We start from the raw sequence: 23,492 nt of genomic DNA on the forward strand, positions 1-23,492 counted from the left end.
CCCTCACACTCTATTTGTCCTTTCCAGGTTGGCTTGGGAACATTGCTGCCAACTGTCATGTTTCTGAGAGTTTGCATAATAACTTGTATTCAAGGGGCTGGAGAGATGTGATTAAAAGCACTGACTACTCTTGCAGAGGACCTGGGTTTAGTTCCCAGCACCCACATGACAGCTCACAATTGCCTGTAACTTCAGTCCTCTGCAGACACTGGGCCATGCACATGGTGCACAGACACACATGCAGGTAAAACACTCTTAAACATAACCATATGGTGGGCTTAAAAGGATTTACTTTTGCCACATGACATACCACAGTTGTCTCATTTGACTCAGTGATTAAGCATGTTTCTTACTTATTAGAAATGAAAACCAGGACCTTTTTCTCAAGCTGAACTTTGCCCAAACCATGTGTGAAACAGCAGCCGCTGTGGGGAGTCAGTCTGCCCCTGTGTAGTGCTCCAAGTGCACTGTGCTGGACCACACTGGGTTCTCCAGTTCTCAGGGAGGCCACCCTGGGAAAGAGCAGACTTCTGAGTGACTTCTGTGCTTGGCACTCTGTACTGATTGGCTGTTATTACATGTCTGCTCTTCGGTCATCTGGAGGTAGCGTAGCTGGTGAGCAGCCCTGTCTTCCTGAGAGAAAAGCAACACTGAACTGAAGCAAGCTAGGAGGGGAGGCTCTGCTCTCAGCATGCTCAAGACCTCTTGGCTCCACACTGTGCTTGCTGAGAGGGGACTGTTGAGGGGCATTTTCTCCTCCTTCCCTCACTCCCCACACCCACACACAAGCTGAAGAAAAGTCGGGTTTGTGGATAAAGTTGAAAGTTTTCCAGACCATCATGTTTACATAGAAACTGACTGGGAAATAAGATCTGAGAACATTGAAGGTGAATGTCCAAGACTTGTAGTTAAACCTTGTCTTGCAGTGTGCCATGGTGAAGACAGGGCTAGAACTTTACTGTACAGAAGTAGTAGGACACTCTCTCAGGGTGTTACTGTGCATCTAACAACAGTCACAGAGGCATTTGATGTTTTTAAAAGCTTGACATAGGGGAATTGGGAGGTGGTCACTTGTAGAGCCCTTACATGGTATGGCAAAGCTCTGGGTTCCATCAGCCCTACTACAAAATATTAAAAGTATATGTTAACATGAAGAGTGGCCACTGCGCTAGGCACATGCATGTTAACGTGAAGAGTGGACACTGCTGGGCACATGCATGTTAACGTGAAGAGTAGACACTGCTGGGCACATGCATATTAGCGTGAACAGTGGACACTGGGGCAAGTTGGTAGCTCAGGACTTAGACACTGGGTCTAATGCTGCTTCCCAAAGTACTACTGGACCACAGTGACCGGGAGTGTAGGCGGGCTTCTTAGTTTTTTTGGAAAGGTCTCATGTATCCCAGCTGGCCTCAGACTTACTGTGTACCTGAGCTTGGCTTTGAATTCATCTTGCTGGCTGTACCTGTGCTGGCAGTGGAGGTGTGTACCACTGTCTACCTGAGAGCATGGTTCTTATCAAGAATGACCTGGATGCTTGGTTCTCCAGGATGTCTCAGATGGCATCTGTTGTTGTGGAACTCTGTTAATTAGTGGGAGAGAAAGGACCTTTACCCACCACAGGAGCGCCCCCCTCTACCCCGACACTCAAACTCCTAAAGCTTGTTAAGTCCCAGTTCCCTAAAGAATGTCTGTTTGAAGTCACCACTGTCCTGTGTGTTTACATCACAGAATCGAAGACCTGCCTCCCCCCACTAAGAAGCTGACTCCGGAGCTGACGCCATACGTGCTCTTTACCGGGTTTGAGCCTGTTCAAGTTCAGCAGTACATTAAGGTGAAGTTGTGTTTAAAGGTTTTCAGCAGTGTCCTCTCTGCCTGACTTTACTTTACACTAGGCATTTATTAGCATAGTGTTAGCTGGGGGATGCGAGTGCTTGGCTAGCTTGCATGAGGGACCCTCTTTGCTGAGGTGGCACTGGCAGTTGTTCAGGAGCAGCCTGTCACAGCCCCTCTGATAGTGTTTATAAAGTATTAGAGGTCACCTTGTTCAATGCCATTTTATAGTTCATTACTAGGTTTTTTTGTTAACATAAAAGTCTGGACCATGAGAATGTTTTTTATTATTTTTTTATTATTTATTATTAATTGGTTATTTATTTACGTTTCGTATGTTGTCCCCTTTCCCAGTCTTCCCTCTGCAAACCCTCCATCCCATGCCCCTTCCCCTTGGCCTCTAAGAGGATACTCACCTACCTAGCCACTCCTGCCTCACCCTTCTAGCATCCCCCTACCCTGGGGCAACAAGCTTCCACAGGACCAAAGACCTCCCCTCCCATTAATGCCAGACAAGGCCATCCTCTGCTACATATGCAGCAAGAGCCATGGCTCCCTCCATGTATACTCTTTGGTCAGTGGCTTAGTCCTGGGAGCCTTGGGGGGGGGGGGGTGCAGGTACAGTTAGTTGATACTGTCGTTCTTCCTGTGGGGTTGCAATCCCCTTCAGTTCTTCCTCTAACTCTTCTTTGGAGTTCTTGTGCTCAGTCCAATGGTTGGCTGTGGGTATCTGCATCTGTTTTAGTCAGATACTGTTGGAGCCTCTCAGAGAGCCATACTAGGCTTCTGTCTGCAAGCAAACCTTGGCATCAACAATACTGTCTATGTTTGGTGTCTGTGCATGGGATGGATCTCCAGATGGGGCAGTCTATGGATGGCCTTTCCTTTAGTCTCTGCTCCATTTTTTGTCTCTGCGTTTCCTTTAGACAGGAACAATTCTAGGTTTTTGAGATTGGTGGGTGGCCCCATCCCTCCATTGGAGGTCATGCCTATCTATTGGAGGTGGTTTCTTCAGGTTCTATCTCCCCTCTGTTCGGTATTTCGGCTAATGTCATCCCTGTTGGGTCCTGGGAACCTTGCTTCCCTAGCATCTGGGACTTTCTCATGGTTCCCTCTCCCCTCACCCCCAGACCCTGAGTTCCCTACCCCTCACTGCTACATATTTCTGTTCCTTCTCCTGACCCTCTGGACTTTTTTCCTGTCTCTTCCCATACCTGATCCTCCCCCCCTCCCTTTTTCCCCTCTCCCACCCAGGGCCCTCCCTCCCTCTATCTCCCGTGATTATTTTGTTCCCTTTTCTAAGTAGGACAGAAGCATCCATATTTTGGTCTTCCTTATTTCTAAGCTTCATATGATCTGTGAGTTGTATCATGGATATTCTGAGCTTTGGGGCTAATATCCACTTATCAGTGAGTGCATACCATGTGTGTTCTTTTGTGACTGGGTTACCTCACTCAGGGTGATATTTCTTAGTTCCATCCATTTGCCTGCCAAATTCATGAAGTCATTGTTTTTAATAGCTGAGTGTAGAGAGGCTTGAAGGGCACTGGGCCTCTAGGTTCTCTGAGAACATGGTCTTCCCATGGTTAGGTCTCTGGTGAAGAAAGAGGCTACCCTGAGATAGGATGAGGTAGATGGTTATAATAGAACATTTGTAAATCCACATTTTGAGAGAACATGGGGGGGATTGATGGAATCTGGTAATGGTAGTTTTGGTGGAAGAAGGTCAGAAATTCACCATGTGGTTAGAGTCATACACTTTTTATGTACAATGTAATTATTTCTTCTGTGGACTTTCTATGTGTTGTGCTGGGAGCAGGGTGTTGTATGTGTACCACAGTGTACATCTGGAGATCACAGGACAACTTGTGTGGTTTGGCTCTCTCCTTCACCCATGAGGGTTCCAGGAATGGGGCTTTTGCTGTTGTCATCGGGCTTGATGGCAACTGTCCTTACCCACTGAGCCATTTTGCCAGCACCCACTTTTTTTTTTGTTTTTTTTTTGTTTTTGTTTTTGTTTTTGTTTTTTTTGTTTAAAGGAAGCAATTGCTACCACTGCTGTTATCTGAGCAGGACTATTGCATGGTGTCTGTTACAGGTGTGCAGGCCTCAGTTGCCCATTGCACCACCGTTAGCTGGAGATGGGGCCCATGTGCTTCCATGGGTTCTTTTTAGTGCAGAGTATCTAATGTGGGGAGCCCAGGAGCTTGGGCTTTTTAGATGCAGTTACTGATGTCTGAGGACTTGTTTGTGACACAGGCACCTGCGGGGTGACTACTGAGAGGCCACTGGAGGTACTTTGTGCTTTGCTTTTTCCATCATTAAGTGCAGCTGAGGAAGGTGACAGTCCCATAGATCACACTCTGCTGACATGTGGTTCCCTTTCTGGTGTGTTTGTGGCTCCAGAAGCTGTACATTCTTGGTGGGGAAGTTGCCGAGTCCACGAAGAAGTGTACTCACCTCATTGCCAGCAAGGTGACACGCACAGTGAAATTCCTGACGGCCATTTCTGTGGTGAAGCACATCGTGACTCCGGACTGGCTGGAGGAGTGCTTCAAGCGCCAGATGTTTATCGGTTCGTGCTGGGCAGGGCCGGGGTCCTCTTTTCCCTCCCTTCCTCCCTGCCTCCCAATCCCCCCCATTTCTCTCTCTCTCTCTGTCTCTCTCTCTCTCTCTGTCTCTCTCTCTCTCTCTGTCTCTCTCTCTCTCTCTGTCTCTCTCTCTCTCTGTCTCTCTCTCTCTCTTTTTTTCTGTTGGTTGGTTGGTGGTTGTTTTGAGACAGGATTTCTCTGTGTATCCCTGGCTACTGCTGGGCTAAGGGTGCTCGTTCTCATTGGTGAAGCTGTGACTTTTTCTTGGATTGATCCCAGTATATGTCTACTTTGTTCTCTAACTGCTTGCTATTATTTATTTAATTAAGCTCATAAGTTTCCCCTATCATAGGGATTCCTTTGATTGACAACTTTGTATTCTTTGACAAGATGTAAAGGTTTAGTCTTTGAATGGCATCAAGGGAAAACGCAGACTGCAGGCTTTGTTCTTAGTACATTCCGTTTGGAAATTCACCTGTGATATGAATTCCCATTGCACCGTAAAGTCTTAGTAGACAAGAGCACCTAGTAGACAAGAATGGCCACATTCTCATTTAAGCTCATTGGTGAGCAGCTTGTGGACGCTCTGTACACAGAACAGCCCTTCCTGTTAGCTACACTGAGAGCTGCAGTGTGGCTCTGTGGTAGAGCATTTGTCTGTCTTATAGTCTGACTGTTTTCCAGGGAAGTGAGGGAAACAAAGTGAGACATAATCTGTCTTAGTCAACATTACTGTTGCTACAATGACCATGACCAAAAGTAACCTGGAGAGGAAGGGGTTTAGTTTACATACATTTCAATATCACTGTTCGTCACTCAAGGGAGACAGGACAGAAACCCAAGCAGGGTGGGAACTTGAAGGCTAGAGCTGATACAGAAGCCATGGAGGGTGCTGCTTGCGGCTTGTTCCACATGACTTGCTCAGCCTGCTTTCTTGTAGCACCCCAGACTCAGGGGTGGCATCACCCACAAAACACTGAGCCCTTCCCCATCAAACACTAATAAAGAAGATGTCCTACAGATTTACGTACGGCTCCATCTTCTAGGAACAATTTGCCAATTATCCTTCCTCTCAGATGAGTCTAGTGAGAGTCAAGTTACATGTTGAGTGTAGCTGTGGGCTTTATGTCCTGCCTGCGTGTAGACCTGGCTCTCCACAGGGTGCACCTTTCAGAGCACGCACTGTTCTGTTTTCCAGATGAGCAGAACTACATCCTGCGAGATGCTGAGGCAGAAGTGCTCTTCTCTTTCAGTCTGGAGGAGTCCTTGAAGCGAGCCCACGTCTCTCCCCTCTTTAAGGTATGCTGGTAAAGAGAGCCCCACAGAGCAAGTAGACATGACAGTAGTGATGGACAGGGTCACCCAACTGTCCTTTCTATTTCATGGCCACTCTTTCTGCAAGGGCATGTAGTGTATCTAATAGATATTGATGGGTTCTCACTGTGTAGATCAGACTGGCTGGAACTTGCTATGTAAACCAGGCTGGCCTCCAGCTTACTGAAGTCCTCTTGTCTTCTGAGTACTGGGATTAAAGTCATGTGCCACCATACTTGGTCTCAGAAACACTCTTGAAAAAAATTGTTGATGAATAATTGAACTGGTAAAAGAGTTTCAGGTTTTTTGATTGTTTTATGGGTAGCCCAAGCTGACCTCTAAACCTCCATCCTCCTGCCTCTGCCTCCTTCAGCAAATCCTATTGGCATTGGCCGCCATAACCAGCTTGTTGGTGTTTGACTTTTAACAAACCTTAGAAGGCCTCTGCTTGTGTTCTCACTAAATGTGGATTCCACTAGAGATGGGCCTTGGGAAGATTCTCACTGAATGTTCAATTGAAAATTTAGATGTGTATACTTTTAATATTTGATAGATAAAAGACTTGGGGGAGTTGGGAAGTAAATTTTTTTTTTTTAATCAGAGAACTAAGTAGTCAATAAGAATCATCTGGTCTTTGAACTTCTTAGGAATGATTTGGAAGCCATCATTCTGTTTTACCTCCACGGTCTGAGTTTTCTAAATGTTTACCTTTTCCTGTGAGAGTTTTGTAATAAGCCTAGGAAAGTGTGGTTTCCTTTTCTGTGTATAGTAGCTGAAGTGGGACTGCTGTTCCGCTGCTGGGCAGGCTGCTGTGGCCAAATGCTGTGCTGCATTAGAGTTTGTTTTCTGTAGTGGCTGTAAAGTTTACGCCCTGGTTCTTCCTCCCCTAGCCCAATGCTATGAGAAATAAGACTCAGACTCAAAATATACTTACAAATAGCTTAGCCATATCAGCTAGGCTCTTCTCTGACTGGATCTACTTGAAATATCCCATGTATCTTAACCTACATTCTGACACGTGGCTGGGCTGTGCTCAGGTGCCATGCGTTCATCTCCTCACATTTTTCTGGGCAAATCTCCGGTGCTCGGTGCTGTCCCAGAATTCTTTCTGCCTCCTGGATGTCCCTCCTCCTATTTCCTGCCTAAGCCATAGGCCATAGTCTTTAATTGAGAGGTGTTGCATCTATACAATACACAAAATACTCTTCTACAATTTCCCTTTTTAGTACAATAAAAGGCTCTTTTTCTTTCAATATGAATGGAATACAATTATAACAATTATGAAATTATAAGGTATGATATACATTAACAGTGTCCAGTCAATAGTATTTGGCAATTAAGGAAAATTTTCTATTATCTATTCTACCTTGGATTATCAACCTAAAAACATCTTCTTGGACTTATAACATTATCTTAAAGCCTAAACAATTTAAGCTTATAGTGAGATTCTGACTATCTAGTCTTCAACCCCATCAGAGACCTGAGAAGGAGTAAATATTACCTGAATATCAGGGACACAGCTTGCAAAAATTATAGAAATGACAGAGGTAACAGCCTGCCTGGACAGACTCCAGTATTGTCCCTATAACGTTGGAGCATCCATCTTCGGCCTTCAGACTGAAGCTGGCGTTATGAAGGACTTACTTAGGTGACTTAGCAGAGCTTGCTAGTTGACTTCCTGTGTCCACTTGTCCTTTCTGGACAGAGTTCTCTACAGTTGAAACCTGGACATGTTCTTTGCTTAGCGCACCACGATTGAAGCAGCTCCACATGTAGGTTATTGATGCACATCTTCTTCTTTGACGTGCAATGGGAGTGCCGTCAGGAGCAGGCTGGTCTTACAGTGAAAAGATCTTTTAATAATGAAATAATTATAAATGTCATATTCTGTGTATGTCCAAAAATTTTGAAGACATTATCTACAGTATATCTGAATTGTCAAACATTGTTTATTCTCAGCTGTTAATTATCTGACTGTCTTAGTTAGGGTTTCCATTGCTATGAACAGACACCCTGTGACCAGTGCAACTCTTGAAAGGACAACATTTAGTTGTGGCTGGCTTACAGGTTCAGAGGTCCAGTCCGTTGTCATCAAGTGGACGCATGGTGACATGCAGGCAGGCATGGTTCAGGAGGAACTGAGAGTTCCACTTCTTGTTCCGAAGTCAAACAGGAAAAGACTGGCTCCTCAGGCAACTAGGAGGAGGATCTCAAAGCCCACCCCCACAGCGACACACTTCTTCTAATAAAGCCACTCCTCCTAATAGTGCCACTCCCTGGGCGAAGCATATTGAAACCATCCCATGAATAACCTTGAAAACAATTTATTGTAGTTAACTAAACTAGTACTTGATATGACCATGAGTTTGACCAGTAACTTGCCTTTCTTAATCATCTCTAACAGTTGAGGACTCAAGATCCATAGGCTGTGTATATATAGCTGAAGTTCCGGCTGAAGACATTTTGTGTCTCAGCCAGTTTCAGGGCTGTTCCCATGTAGAGGAAATCATCCGCAAATGATGTCCTCTTGGTCTGCTTGATCTCTTCTCCCTCTCTATAGTTATGATCTTGGGGGGGGGGTCCCTCTGTCAAATCTGATTTTTATTAATTTGGATAGAATCCATAGTTTTTCTTTTCCTGTAGAAACAAGAATATATTCTCTCCAATGTAACATTTTTTATCTGTCTCTGGGAGATTTCTTAGGCTTTTTTTGTTTATTAAGCATCTCTTACATTTGCTCCTGTATTCATTAAGCTTTTGTTCTCTTGGTTTTCTGCTTTATCTATTGAAACTGCTCTGACTTTGATGTCTGGGTTATTAATGTTTATAGCCAGAGCAGTATTATTTAGTTGTTCTGTGGATGAGTTTTTCCAGGTTGACCTGACATGGCTGATTTGAATTTGATGTTGATGCCTCTTGGCCTCATTCAGTCATTTCTTGCCAAGGGGTTCCCTTGTTTGACCCTTGTTGATCCACATTCATTAGTCCAATACAGGTCTTGGCCACACCTTCTGCACATTCCAGAAGGCCAGGACCTTCTTTTTGGATTTTCTCTAGAATAAAACATTGTTTCTAGGAATGCCTTGCCTAATCTCTTATTAAGTGACCTTGCTTATCATAATTAAGACTTCTCTTAAAGCCTTTAGGAATTATTTCTTGTATTAAAGTTGCATTCTTACATTTTTTTTTTTTTTTAAGTTCAGCCTTTCTATTGGATGCCATCTAAATTCTTCCTGAGGTGGCCACTGTCTGCTGGCATTTGTTGTATGGCAGCTGGATAAGTTGCTGTTGGTTCTCTAACAACCTGTGGCGGACCTCCCTAATTTTCACTAGATGGTGGTGCAGTAAGCTTTAACCTTATTTTATCTTTCTTAATTTTACTTATAATCTTTTCTAATCTCTCTTCTAAGCCTACAAGGCCTGTATCTGTTCTTCATATTTTTCCTTTTCTTGTGTCTGTATCATCTTAGTATTTTCCTCATTTTTAATTATAAAGTTTCTAAATTTTCCTCTAAGGTCTATATCTGTGTTTCATATTTTTTCTTTTCTTTTGTCTCTATTATCTTAGTATTTTGTTCAACCTGGTCTATAAAACTTTGCACCTGTTGTTCTATTTCTTGCTTCCATATTTTATTATTTTGTATCTCTAACATTTTATTAACTTCTTTTTTGATTTATTTTAGCAAAGTTTCTTCTAGGCTTCATAATATTTTTTCTTTTTTTCTTTAAGCTATTTATTTATTTCATGTATGTGAGTACACTGTAGCTGTCTTCAGACACACCAGAAGAGGGCATCAGATCCCATTACAGATGGTTGTGAGCCACCATGTGGTTGCTGGGAATTGAACTCAGGACCTCTGGAAGAGCATTCGGTTCTCTTAACTGCTGAGCCATCTCTCCAGCCCAGTGAATTTTTTTCTAAGGTCCTGTTTTTTAAAAAGACATAGCAAACTAAAATGCTTTTTAGGATAAGAATAAAGCTCATTATTACCATAACTATAAATGGCCATGTTTTAATTTCTTCCATAGCTCCCATCTCCCTTTAACCATTATAGAATATTATTATATGGAGCCAAAATTGTCTTTATTGTGTTTTTTTATCTTTTTTAAAAAAGATTTATTTATTTGTATGAGTACACTGTACTCAGACACCAGAAGAGGGCATCAGATCTCATTATAGATGGTAATTCTCATGTGGTTGCTGGGAATTGAACTCAGGACCTCCGGAAGAAGAGTCAGTGTTCTTAACCACTGAGCCATCTCTCCAGCCTGTAATTTTTATCTCTTTGTGTTTTATTTCTTCAACATTATCAGTTCCAATGTATCTATATCTAACTATGATGTTCGCTAATTAGCTCCTTTTGTTTTCAGCATAAAACTGTAATTTTTAAACCATTTTTATCTGCTTGGGAGGTCTGTTCTTTGTCTGAACTTGGCTTCCGCCCCTTACTATCAGCTCACAGAGAAGAGGCGTGTTTCTGCCTTTTACCTGTAACGTAGAAAACCTTACCAAATCCCAATTCCTCTCCCACTCTGGGAAGTTGTGGGGTTAAAAGCATCGGCTCCTTAGGTCAGCATGTGTCTGGCCAAGCTCTCTTAGTAGACCCTTTGGTTAGGTCTAGTTAGTTAGCTGTGTTGCCCTTAGGTAGACTTTTGGCCTGAGAGAGCAGCTCCATGAGCTTCCCAAGGCTTTTGCAGCTGGCCTTGTTTTACCACGGGAGGTCTGAACTATATGTCCCAGGCAGTGGTCTGAAAAGCTAGATAAGAGTAATCTGGAGCTGGTTCTCCACCCCCTCCACTGCTCAGTTCTACCCTTGGGAGAAGTCCCAACTTCTGTGTTCCGTTTTTAAATTCAGTATGGGCTTTTTAAAAAACAAAAAAACGCAGTTGGGGATTTAGCTCAGTGGTAGAGCGCTTGCTAGGCCCTGGGTTCAGTCCCCAGCTCCGAAAAAAAAAGAAAAAAAAAAACAAAACAAAAAACAAACAAAACAAAATCCTCAGGGCTGGAGAGATGGCTCAGTGGTTAAGAGCACTGTCTGCTCTTCCAGAGGTCCTGAATTCAATTCCCAGCAACCACATGGTGGCTCACAACCATCTGTAATGGGATCTGATGCCCTCTTCTGGTGTGTCTGAAGACAGCTACAGTGTACTTATATATAATAAATGAATAAATCTTTGAAAGGAAAAAGGCTATCTTTCATACTATTTCTTTGGAGGCTCCTGCTCCTTGGCTAGGAAACCGTCTTCCTGACCCTCCTCTTGTGCTGTTCTGGGAAGCTTTGGCTTTAGTCTGTGTTCATTCTTTTTTCTTTCTTTAAAGACACCAGACCTCTTACCCCACTAGCCTGACTTTAACCCTGCTTTTACCCTGCACATCTTGCAGCTGTAAGTTTGGGTTCTAATTTCTGTTAAGTTTGGGAGGAGGGGGGTGATCTGTAAGTGAAATTTCTTTTAATATAAATGTAACAGTAATTAATCCAATAGCTACATTTCTTTACCTTGTGTTAGCCCAGTAACCACACAGAGAAACAATATTTATTTCAAGTTGCCCCACAATAGCTGAGCCGTTAAATGATCTACCTTCGACTTCTATGGTCATCTGGCTGGCTACCTCAGCCCCATCCCACGGTACTTGCGTATTACTGTCGATCTGGCTCTTTGGTGTGTTTCCATGATCTCTCTCCAGACCCCTTCTTCGTGGTTCAAATCTCCATCCTCTTGATCCCTCTCAATCTCCCTCTCTTGCTCTGGTTGGCAGACAACCCGCCCTTTTCTCTATCCTACCCAGTCTTTGAGTGATCAGCATTTATGGGCAAGGCAGAGAATAATAACTGGTAAGAACCGTTTATGCAAACTTGAGGTCGGAGATTCTTGGTATAAGCATTACAGTGCTATGTCCTGATTGAAACAAGATCCAGAGGCAGGGAAATCAGCGTTGGAATAACAAAAAGATGAACTATACACAGTATATAAAAAACAGTATGGGGTTGGGGATTTAGCTCAGTGGTAGAGCGCTTGCCTAACAAGCACAAGGCCCTGGGTTCGGTCCCCAGCTCCAAAAAAAACAAAAAAACAAAAAAACAGTATGGCTATAGGTGGCATCTGTGGCCATGTCAGGTGATAAAATATATTCTCTTTGAATGTAACTTTTACTAGACCTCACAGTGATGCTAATAATATACCCAAGCTCACTTGAGACTTAAAACTGCTGTCCTACTGTGTACTTTGTTTAGCCTTCTTTTAAGAAGCAATGTATCATCAACCTCACTTGCCTTGGATTTCCTAAGCTAACCCAAGCTAATATATGGCTGATTTAAATCATGTACTCTCCTAAGAGTGTAATAAATGTGTGTTCTGATCATCTTCACTGGAAACAGCAGATGGGCTGAAAGCTGTCGTAGAAACAAATATCCATCCTGAATGTTGAACATACCATTTGGATACCGACTGCTTGATCAACAGTCGTGTTGGTAATACTGTTACCTGGATCATTGGGCGTTAGTTGGGAGTCTGTGACTTACTCCTTTGTAGAACTCAGCTAAAGATTTCTGTGAAGGATCCTTTGTTCCTTCCGTAGGTGATGATTTTCTATGGTGTTCAGTAAAGGGGAGAGGAAAGCCCTTTGTGAGGGATAGAAGCAGACTCAGGGATGGGGGCAGATTTCCAAGGTAGCCTTCGGGTGGGCACAGATTCAGGTTCATGCAGTAGAAAGAATGGAAGACACAGGGAAGAGCTGAAATTCTGGTCTTGCTTTTGGCTAAATGACATCAAGGGTGCAACACCAATGTCTTACCAGACTCTTGAGTTATAAATGTTTAGGGGCTGGAGAGATGGCTCAGTGGTTAAGAGCACTGATTGCTCTTCCAGAGGTCCTGAGTTCAATTCCCAGCAACCACATGGTGGCTCACAGCCATCTGTAATGAGATTGGATGCCCTCTTCTGGTGTGTCTGAAGACAGCTACAGTGTACTTACATATATAATAAATAAATAAACACATTTTTTAAAATGTGTTCAGAATGACCACAGCAGCTAAATGTAGTAACTTTTCCTGACCATAGGCCACATTCCATATGGGAAGTGTTCGGCTAACCCCCTCTGTCGGGGAGTTTGAGGGGAATAAAAGATAGGGAGCTAGTGGGGAATGTAACCTTCATAGTTTCTAGAAAAGTATATATCTTGTCACATATCTTTAAATCGGAGACAGAGTCAGACAGATCTTGGAGTTCATGGCCAGCCTGATCTATATAGAAAATTCTAGGACAGTCAGAGCTACACGGATGCCCTGTAGCACAAAAAAGGTTCATGAAAAATTACACGCAGTTACAAACATTTAAAAGACCTGTTTCTGTTTCCTTGTAGACAAAGTATTTTTACATCACCCCTGGCATCTGCCCAAGCCTTGCCACTATGAAGGCAATTGTGGAGTGTGCAGGGGGGAAGGTGTTAGCCAAGCAGCCGTCCTTTCGGAAGCTCATGGAGCACAAGCAGAATAAGGTGAGAGAGCAGAGCTCCAGGAAGCCAGGGCTGTTCTACGTGGGTGCTTCTCTCCCTCACTCATGAGCTCCCTCTCTCTTCCTAGAGTCTGTCGGAGATAATTTTAATATCCTGTGAGAATGACCTGCACTTATGTCGAGAGTACTTTGCCAGGGGGATAGGTAGGTATGGCTCCCTGCACCTACACTGACCCGAGTGTCCTCAGTGGCCTTTCCTAACAGTTTTGGTTTGTCCCCTGCAGATGTTCACAATGCGGAGTTTGTTCTGACTGGAGTGCTCACACAGACACTGGACTACGAATCATATCCTTTACAAGGGCAGGGTGCACAGGGGACGGGGGAAGCTGGAGACACATTTGCAAGCTGAAAACAGACATGATGGTTCTGGTCTGCAGACCTTTCTCTTGCTGTTATAGGTGACCACCTAAGGACCTGTTTGGCTTATGTAGATGTTGAAGGATTTGACCATTTGACTCCATAGAAACTAATGGGAGTCCATGGCTGGGGCTGTTCTACACTCCGCAGTCATGAGTTAGGAAGTGACACAGCTTGATAGGCATTGTAGTTAAGGCACAGGTGTGCTGGGTATGGCATTGTAGTTAAGGCACAGGTGTGCAGGGTATGGCATTGTAGTTAAGGCACAGGTGTGCTGGGCACGGCATTGTAGTTAAGGCACAGGTGTGCTGGGTATGGCATTGTAGTTAAGGCACAGGTGTGCTGGGCACGGCATTGTAGTTAAGGCACAGGTGTGCTGGGCACGGCATTGTAGTTAAGGCACAGGTGTGCTGGGTATGGCATTGTAGTTAAGGCACAGGTGTGCTGGGCCCAGCATTGTAGTTAAGGCACAGGTGTGCTGGGTATGGCAATGTAGTTAAGGCACAGGTGTGCTGGGCCCAGCATTGTAGTTAAGCCACAGGTGTGCTGGGCCCAGCATTGTAGTTAAGGCACAGGTATGCTGGGTATGGCATTGTAGTTAAGGCACAGGTGTTCTGTGCTGGGCACAGCATTATAGTTAAGGCACAGTTGTGCTGGGTATGGCAATGTAGTTAAGGCACAGGTGTGCTGGGCCCAGCATTGTAGTTAAGCCACAGGTGTGCTGGGCCCAGCATTGTAGTTAAGGCACAGGTATGCTGGGTATGGCATTGTAGTTAAGGCACAGGTGTTCGTGTGCTGGGCACAGCATTATAGTTAAGGCACAGTTGTGCTGGGCCCGGCATTGTAGTTAAGGCACAGGTGTGCTGGGCACGGCATTGTAGTTAAGGCACAGGTGTTCTGTGCTGGGCACAGCATTATAGTTAAGGCACAGTTGTGCTGGGCCCGGCATTGTAGTTAAGGCACAGGTGTGCTGGGCACGGCACAGGTGTGCTGTGTACCTGTTGGACAGCTAAGGCTCGGGCTCCCAGGAAAGAAGTTTGCCAGTTTACAGTTCCTCTCAGAAAATCTCAGGCATTAGTTTTAGAATGACACAGATTCTAGAAAGGAGGTTTTACTTTATTACACAACTGGCCTGGCACCCTGTGGCCCAGGCTGGCTTCACAGGAATCCTCTTGCTTTCACCTTGAGTGCCAGGATTGCAGGCATGAGCCACCGTGCCCAGCTGGGGTGGTTACTTTAATGTGTGAACAGCCCCCAGGTCAGAGTGATATTGTCCCTGGCCCTTCATCTGTGTGGTCTTACCCAGCTGAGTGCATTTACCAAACACTTCCTCTTAGCACCGAGAACTCAGTAAATTGAGCTAGAAGACCCAACTTTGTGGCCAGTAGGAGTGTCTGGCAGGGACCCTCCTCGAAGCAGACTGAGCTGGGGAGCGACAGGAGGCTGGTGTGCTGTAACATCTGGTCTTTACGCAGCACGTTCTGTGGGATCTTTCCCAGACTTCTCCTTGCACTGCTTACACTCAGAACATCTGACCCACGCTTTTCCCATTGGTAGGGCTGCTTTTCCGGTTTCATCGGTCAGCTGAAGGCCCATCCCCACTCCTGTAGCCCAGTGGTTCCCAACCTGTAGGTCTCAACTCCTTTGGGGTCAAATGAACTTTTCACAGGAGTTGCATGTCAGATACTTACATTACAATTCATAACAGTAGTAAAGTTACAGTTATGAAGTAGCAATGAAAACACTTTTATGGTTGGCGCTCACCACAGCCGGAGGTATTAAAGGATTGCAGCGTTAAAGTGTTGAGCACCACTGCTGCCCTCAGTGTTGCCCTCATAAGACACTTAGATTACAGTTCTCTTAAGGACATGTTTTTGTGGTGGCTTTGGGGATAAGAAACCAGGAATGTGCCTTGGATTAGGCTTTAGCTATGACCTAAGAAGGGTGCCTTCACCCATGTGTCCAGTAGAGAGCCTGTGCCTTGGGTGTCGGAGTTTGCAGCAGGACAAGGTAACTTGGATGCAGGAAGAGGTGATCTCTAGAACTCTCTTCCAACGGGGCTCTGCTTAATGTGACCCCACTGCCTTGTGTGTAAAAACCATTTTCCTCAACAAGGCCACATATAAATTTAACTGATGGCCTCTTGGTGCTGCTAGCCTGGAGCCTGGAGCACAAGGGCAGCTGCTGGCAGCGCAAACCAGGACTCCCTCCCTGCAGAGGGCTTGTTTTCCAGCTCTGCCTTAGGGAGACATGAAATACTAACTGCATCGTGTTAAGATGTGTGACCTTATTCTAGGAAACATAAATTATGTTTGTATTATATGCCTAAGAGCCCACATTAAGTCTTCTGATTAATTTGCCAGGTTTTTAATGTGTTTTCAGAAAGCTGTATGAAATTTCATCTACAAATAAAAATGATGTAAATAAAGACTTTGCTGTCTAAATTATGGATGTTAAAGATATGAGATGTTTTGTACTTTGATTATTTTTATTTCTTACTTTTCTTTTATATTGATAACTTGCTCACATTTAAATAAATGTACTTTTGAACTTAGTAGAATTGAGTGATTATTTAAATTTCCTATTCTTTGCATAACATAAATAATTTTCAACAAACTGAGAAATTCCACAGCAGAATAATTTTGAAGTAACTCTTCTCCTGGAGAAATAAGTTTTGATGTTATTTCTTCATAAGCAGTCACCCTTACTTACCCAGCCTGGGCAGAGCCCCCAAAGCACAGTCTCCGTGTCCTCCACCCACGTGTCTCCCAGCCAGCCCTGATCTCTGGGGACTTCCCATTGGACTGTTTTGTATAGTTCTTATCTGCACACACATTCTTCTGTTAAACTGAGACGTTCCTAGTGGCCAGAGAGCTGCACCGGCAGGCGGAGTGTCCGTCTGAGCAACCTGAGACACTCCCTGCAGAGCTGGCCTTCATCTGCTGGAAGTTGTCACTATGAAATAGCCAGCTCCGAGTGTGGAAATTGGTGGGAATCGGGGTGAGCAGAAGAGCTCTATGTACGTGCACAGCGGGTTTGCCAGCACGCCATGTGCTGTGTCCCAGACCCTGGAAGAAGGTGGATGTAAGTTCAACAGCATCTCTGGAATGTCAGACATCTGTCACCTGGCAGGGGACAAGATGTTTCTTTAACAGAAGTATGACCAGTTTGATTAACCTTTCAATTGGCATCTTTTGAAAGTTGCCAAGGAATATGACTCGAGGAGCTGTCCAGAGCCCCAGGCTCACACAGCTGCTGAGCCTGAGGTTGGCTGGGAGGCGCAAGATGTGCAACAAATGCTTGCTCTGAAGTGGATCAGAAAGGTGGGGTTTTCAAGAGTGGTGCACATCTGTAGTGCCAGCCGTCGGAAGCAGAGACACAGTTCTACACAGCAGGTCCTGGGCTGTCCGGGGCCATGTGGGTAAGATCCTGTCTCAAAAGGTAAATAAAAATTGTATTTTGCCCACTTTTAAAATACAGTTAAGTATTTTCTGTTATATTAAAGTTTCAGCCTCTTACCCCAGTCACATTTTATATATTTGGTTGTGAGCCTAGCCTTTAACGGCTGAGCCATCTCTCCAGCCCCCCAGTCACATTTTAATGCTCAGCTGGCTACATTTGAAGATCAGGTGAACAGTCATCATGGGTGTACGATGTTACTTGTAATCCTGTGTTTTACAACGCTGGCCAGAGGTAGTAGGTGGAAGGTGAGTGACAGGGCTCAGGGTGTCTGTTCAAACCTTTACTGAATGGTTTCACTGTGCTAAAGTTAAGGGGGAGTGGCCTATTCGGGTTTGGTTTGGGTTTCGAGGAAAGCTTGGCTCTCCAGGAGTCGGGAGTGTATGTCAGGAACAGTCACCACACGTGTAAACTAAGTGCCTAATCGCATAGCAAGGTTTCTAGTAGAAGCTGCATGGCTCGTTTCCTTCAAACATTTTTACTGGAAATTGGGACACAGTTCATCAGAAGCTCTCTGTCCCAGGCACCTCCCGTGAGTGCTGTTCCACCACAAAGGATTTGTGTATAGTGAAATAATGATTAAAGTCTAAAGTGAGCCTGTTCGCAGTTTCTGCCCCACCCCCACCCCAGGCTCTCAGACCCCCTCCTCGTGCTTCACAATGGCTGCTGGGTCCCTGGTGCCATAGACACAATCAGCTTTAACTTTGACTCTTGCTTCAAAAACACTTAGTCAAAGAGTGAGCATTAGCATGTGCCAGCGCAGATGTGAATGCTGGGATCGAGTGGGGACAATGGCCAAGTCGATCTCACAGGCTGGCCTTAAGGTTGCTGTGCACTGGAGGATAATCTTAAGTCTGGTCCTCCCTGCCTCCGTCTGCTGCTAGAGCTGCAGTCCTTTACTTCGCCAGCCCTATGTGGTCCTAGGGGTTGACTCCGAGACTTCAAACATGGCCAGCAGTCACGTCCCCAGCCCTCCTGTTTGCTTGCTACCTGTATTATGGACCTGCTCCAGTGCCCACTTACCCCACTGCCTCTCCTTCATCAGTTTTAGCAGGAATTTGATCCCCCATGCCAGTCTTCCCGGTCTAGTTGATGAGCAGTTTCCTCTAAATAAGATTCTGCTTGTCATGCTAGAAAGAAAACCCAAGTTGTGTCTTTGAGTCTAATCTCGCTTGTGACACATCCTGTCCACCCTTGCCAGTCACTCTTCTGCCTCTGGCTAATCTTAAATCAGAATGCCCGGGTCCTGTGTGTCAGGCTTTTCTGGGTACTGAGTCTTGTGCGTCTTTTCTCCGCTTCCCTGCTTTGTTTTCTGTGCCCTTTCTGGTAGGCTGTCATGGACCCTCGGAGGCTTGTGGTTTGCCTGTTGTAATCTGGTTTCTCCTCTGCTTTGGAAATGCCTGAGAGAGGCTAGCTGCTCTGTGGGAGGAAGACTAGTTTGAAGGAATGTCCAAGTTTATTCCACAGAAGTGATGACGGCCACGTGGTGTCAGTGGCACATGGACACACCAGCAGAGTGAAGGCTAAGTTCTGGAAGTGAGTTTATTCTGGGCTATTCAGGTGACCCACTTGGACCCCATGTGCCCTAAAAAGGGGCCCAAGATATGAAGAGAGAGGGTTTAGCCTGTGTTAGTTTCTGGGCACTGTACTGAAAGCCACAAAACACTTTTACCCCACAGAGGTGGCACACGGACAGAGCCAGACAGACAGAACATGACTAATCCTACAAGTGTGAGGAATGACGACGGCCAGGATAAACAGCTGACCCCTGGCATCTTTGCGGACTGTGGACCTCTGCAGTTTTGTTTTTGTTTGTTTTAGACAGGAACTCAACTGTGTAGCCCAGGTTGACCTCAAGCTTGTGATCCTCTTCCCCAACTCCAAGTGCTAGACAGTTAAAGGCATGCACTACCATGCTGAGGTGACCTCTTGGTTTCTGTCTAGTAAGACCAACCAGCCTTCTGGTTACAGAAATGTAAGGGAATGGGGTTTTTATTTCAACCCACAGACTTCCCAAGAGCAACAGAAGGATGTGGGTAGTAGTAAATTATTAAAGTTTGTTTCGTGTTCCCAGCAGGAGTGTGCATGGCTCTGCATCACCCAAGACCATTGGACACATGAATGAAAAGACACACACACACACACACACACACACACACACACACACACACACACACACACTACACACTTTATATTTTAAATACCTTAACCAATGACTGGGCTTGAACCTTGAACCTCCACAGGGTTAGCACACTCCCCTGATACTCCCGAGTTAATATTTGCTAAATCTACATTTCATCTCTGCTACCCCAGACCCAATCCGGGGCGTAGTCCCTTGGGGCTGCTTCCCTGACACTCACTTGGTTGAACACTTTTCTCCTTAGCTCTTAAGTCTGAACTCTGATCCTGCCCCTTCTTCCCTTAGTTCCTCGTCTGGGAAATCTAAATCCCTCTGTCTCCCTGCCTAGCCATTGGCTGTTAGTAACTTTATTGACTAATCAAAAGCCAATGGAGACGGGGACACTCAGCATCTGGACAAGTAGATTCCTGTGTGATTTTGGGAGCCAAACTAAGACAAAGCATTAGACCCAACCCCCAACAGGTGTGTTCCAAATCCCACTAGAACGTTTGGGAGGCATTTGATCAAATTATTTTGAGTTAAAATGATCAATAATGAGTAGTTCTCATTTTGGAGGGAATGAATCAAAACCATTCCAAAAAGATTAATCTGGGACAGGACATAGTCAAGAGGGGTCCAACAGAGCCCACTGGAGTCCCCCTTGTCAGAAGTAATAAAAGTAAGGAAGGCTACACCTAAGTGCGGCCTGAGAGCAGACAGGCTCCAAGCCTGTCTGTCCACCCTTCCCAGGGCTCGAAATCCTGTCTCCTGGTGAGCATGTGCCATGCTGTGCTGCAACCATCTCAGCAACCCCTGCTGGATCAGACCCTTGTGACTGTAGTCAGATGACCTGGATTTCTCATCTTTGTGCTGAATCCTCACCCAGCAACTCAGAATGAGACTGTAGTCAGCAGAGAGGGGCAGTTGCAGGGGAGTGTTGGTACCCGGGCTATATGGGACCTAGTTTATTTTAGACTTGTTCTATCCTTTCATTTTTGCTTTTCCCACAGCATCGCTCCACTTGCAGCCATGGCTGGTTTTGAACTCATAACCCTCCTGTTGTCTCCTGAGTGCAACACATGTGCTACCATACCCAGTTCTAATTGGGATCCTAAGAAGAGAAGGTAACATACGGAAAGATAGCCATGTGATAGTATAGGGGGACAACTGACACTACAAGCCAGGAGTTGAAATCACAGGTCACAGGTCACCCTCTGACCTGAGACTTGAGCCTCCTGCACTGTGAGCTTCCCACTGGCTTAGCCCAGACATGCTGTACTTTGCTGTGATAGACAAGAGACTGGGCAGACATGGCCACCTTTCTGCCCCAACTGCTACCCTCTCCTGGTGTCTGGATGAGGCCTTGGCTTCTTCAGTTTCCGGCCACATCTGAGACCTGGAGCAGGTAGTGGTCAGGCAAATCTAAGTGCAGATGAGTCAGTAAAGGGTCCCAAAGCCTGATGTGCCAGAGCATCCCAGTGACCTCCTGAGATGGACATGTCAGGGGCAAGGCTGCACCCCAGTTCCACAGCACTGTGCCCAAACCTAATCAGAGAGTTGCTGCTCTTGTGGGCATGTCCTGGACATCAGATCCTGTCCAGTAAGGCTTGCTTGAGACCCATCTTTTTCTCCCAAGGAGCCTTGGTTCCTGGTCCCTGCTTTAGTAAGAAAAACTGTGTGTGCGTGTGTGTGTGTGTGTGTGTGTGTGTGTGTGTGTGTGTGTGTGTGTGTGTGCGCGTTTGTGTCTGGGTGCAATAGCACCGGGGTTGGGGTGGGGGCAGGCAGGGGGTGCAAGGGCTTCTGAAAGCTAGATGTCCTTGCCCTGGGACCATCATTGCCTGCTCCTAACCCACCCTGACCAGAGTGTGGACTTTGTTGCCACCTGCTGGCCAGCCTCAGATGACAGTGTGAACAGCACCACCCTCAGAGCTTACGGTTGTCCACGTTGGACAGCTCCCAGAACCTGAACCTCTCTCTCTGTGGTCCTGGCTAGCTACTGGGAGACTGGCTGCTGCAGCATTCACAGACCCTCAGAGCATTGCCCTCTGCCTGTGAAGGCCAATCTGCTCCTAGCCCCCAGATCCCCACCTCAGGATCCAGGAGTCAGCATCTCCAGGCCTTCTCTGTAGCGGAGGCTACAGTGCTGTGGTGGGTCCCTTCCTTGGATGCAAAGGGAGATAAACAAGATGTGGGGCACAGTTGGTTACCTTGTAGGATATGGAGCAGAATGGGACTCACACGCATTTGATGACCCAGGGCTCCCTGCGGTGGGCAGTGTCCTCCCAGCACACTGTGACCAGGACCCAGTCGTGAACCCTTCCCTTCTTTTGGTCATATACAGACCCACTCCACTCAGGGCTGAGATGAGTCCATTTGAAATGGGAACTTCCCTGATGAAGTGTCCACAATGACAGAGTAGTGTTGGATCTCTCCTCTCAAAACCAGAGGCTGACAGTCACTGCCTTAACTTGGGTTACTGGGGGTTGGGGTTGGGGGCTGCAACTGTCCAGGCTGGGAAGCAAACTGTTCAGAGGTGAAAAGGGAAACTCTTCAGACTGACTCCATTATCTGTTATCCTGGATCAGCTTGGAGAGTGTGATGCTGGGCAGATGTTATCAGCATATTTAAAACAATACAATTTGGTCCATCATTAGTCCCATTCCAGGTAATCAGTAGAGCTTAGACGTGACGACTTAGAAACTCCTTTACAAAATACATGTGACCATGAGAGTGTGTTCTATAGCTTAAAGGTCTAGAATCTAATATGATCTCTGACCAATAGCATAGAGGTCAGTGAGCCACAAAGTACTGGTGACATCTCCCCTAAGGATGGATTCTACTAACAGTGAAATGAAGATAAAGGTCCAGGAGGGAAGGGTCTGGAATAAACATTCTGGGAGAGGTCTGCCTCCAAAGACAGCAGCGAGGCCATGGGTGTCAACAAAACCCATTCCCAGCCTTGCAGGCAGAAAGCAAGCATTTTATCCCCTCTACCAAGGCACACCCCTGCATAATTAACACTCCTGGTTTCCCTAGAGATCTGTGGCTGAAAAGACCTTTATCACTATTGCTGTGACAAAATACCATGGCCAAAAGCAGGTTGGAAAGGAACCGGTCTATGTGGTCTACACTTTCACATCACAGCCCATCACTGAAGGAAATCAGGGCAGGAACTTAAATGGAGTAGGAGCTGATGCACAGTGCAATGGCGGGTGCTGCTTATCAGCATGGCTTACTTGGCCTGCTTTCTCATAGACCAGGGTCACCAGCCCAGAGGCAGGCCCTCCATGATGGGCTAGGCCAACCTCCATACACTTCTAACTAGAAAATGCCCTGCAGGCTCACAATTGAGGTTTGCTCCTCTTAGCTGATTCTAGCCTGTGTTACATGACATAAAGTTAGCTGAGCCTCCAGGCATACCTGGGCCTTGAGTACTCTACACCAAGAGAGGGAGAGAGGGAGAGAAAGGGCAGGGGGTGCACTGGCAACGGTGTTGGTGTTCGATACCTCAGAGCCCCCTCCTAAGGGACATACTCCTCCCAAACAGTTCATCAGCTGGGGACTAAGCATGCAAATGTATGTGTCTATAGTTGTCATCTTCATCCAAACCACCACAACTAGCATGTGGGTGTGGGGACTGAAGTCATACGTATTCTTTGTAAGAGCTTTTTAACAGCTGAGCCCTCTCTCTAGCCCAGTCACTCCCTTTTTATTATCATCTGCCAAGGAGGAACTTGGCTCTGATATTTGATAAAGATCTCATCTTTCCATGGGACTTCAGCAAGGTTATGCAGCTCTGCCCAGCTGCTGGACCCAGCTTCAGGCTCTCCAGATTAACATGAATATCCACCCTATCCCAGGACAGCCTTCAGCTCTGCATGGAAGGCTGGGTCTCTGGAGCCTTGGAATGGCCTGGAAGGAGGGAGGAAAGCCAGCTGGACAACTGGGAACTGTGTTTCTCAGGTTGCCTCCTTCCCAGGAGGTCTAGAATGTGGGGCATGGTTTGTGGAAGGAGCTAGGCAGCATGGGATAAGTGGCTTCGTGGGTGCTTGTGGCCTCATGGTTCCAGACATAAACAAAGTGCAGGAGAGCTAGAGATTTGGCCTGGGGCTTGGTCCAAGAGACCCCCGGAAGCGTCTCTAGATGCTTTTCCTGACCCCTCTGCTTCTGGAGTCGCCAGTGTTACCACTGATGGGCATCACGATCAGATGTCAGAAGATAAGACAGAGAAAAGCTCTAGCACATGTCTGAGAGCCAGGGGTGGAGAGGCCAGATTCACCACCCACTGATACCTCACTTAAAGCCCT

The 23,492-nt window shown here is 45.9% G+C and overlaps 1 protein-coding gene and 1 non-coding gene across 5 annotated transcripts in view; both read left to right on the forward strand.

The window, feature by feature from the left end:
• The window catches only part of Paxip1 (PAX interacting protein 1), a 51,561-nt gene extending 35,400 nt beyond the window's left edge, over positions 1-16,161 (forward strand). For 2 of the 4 annotated variants that reach the window (XM_063285937.1, XM_063285939.1), the window contains 8 exons: positions 95-244; positions 1,732-1,834; positions 4,240-4,408; positions 5,623-5,723; positions 13,099-13,233; positions 13,319-13,394; positions 13,475-13,534; positions 15,727-16,161. In XM_063285937.1, coding sequence (XP_063142007.1) covers positions 95-244; positions 1,732-1,834; positions 4,240-4,408; positions 5,623-5,723; positions 13,099-13,233; positions 13,319-13,394; positions 13,475-13,534; positions 15,727-15,743 — 811 coding nt within the window. In that variant the 3' untranslated portion in view covers positions 15,744-16,161. Of the gene's footprint in view, positions 1-94; positions 245-1,731; positions 1,835-4,239; positions 4,409-5,622; positions 5,724-13,098; positions 13,234-13,318; positions 13,395-13,474 lie in introns of all 4 variants that reach the window. The other 2 variants (NM_001107844.2, XM_063285938.1) reach the window with 2 other exon arrangements.
• Positions 11,726-11,798, forward strand: Trnav-aac11 (transfer RNA valine (anticodon AAC) 11). Its single transcript has one exon. It is a non-coding gene; the product is annotated as a tRNA-Val (tRNA).
• Positions 16,162-23,492: the final 7,331 nt, after the last annotated feature.

This window comes from Rattus norvegicus, chromosome 4, assembly GCF_036323735.1.
Source record: "Rattus norvegicus strain BN/NHsdMcwi chromosome 4, GRCr8, whole genome shotgun sequence".
Lineage (NCBI taxonomy): Eukaryota > Metazoa > Chordata > Mammalia > Rodentia > Muridae > Rattus > Rattus norvegicus.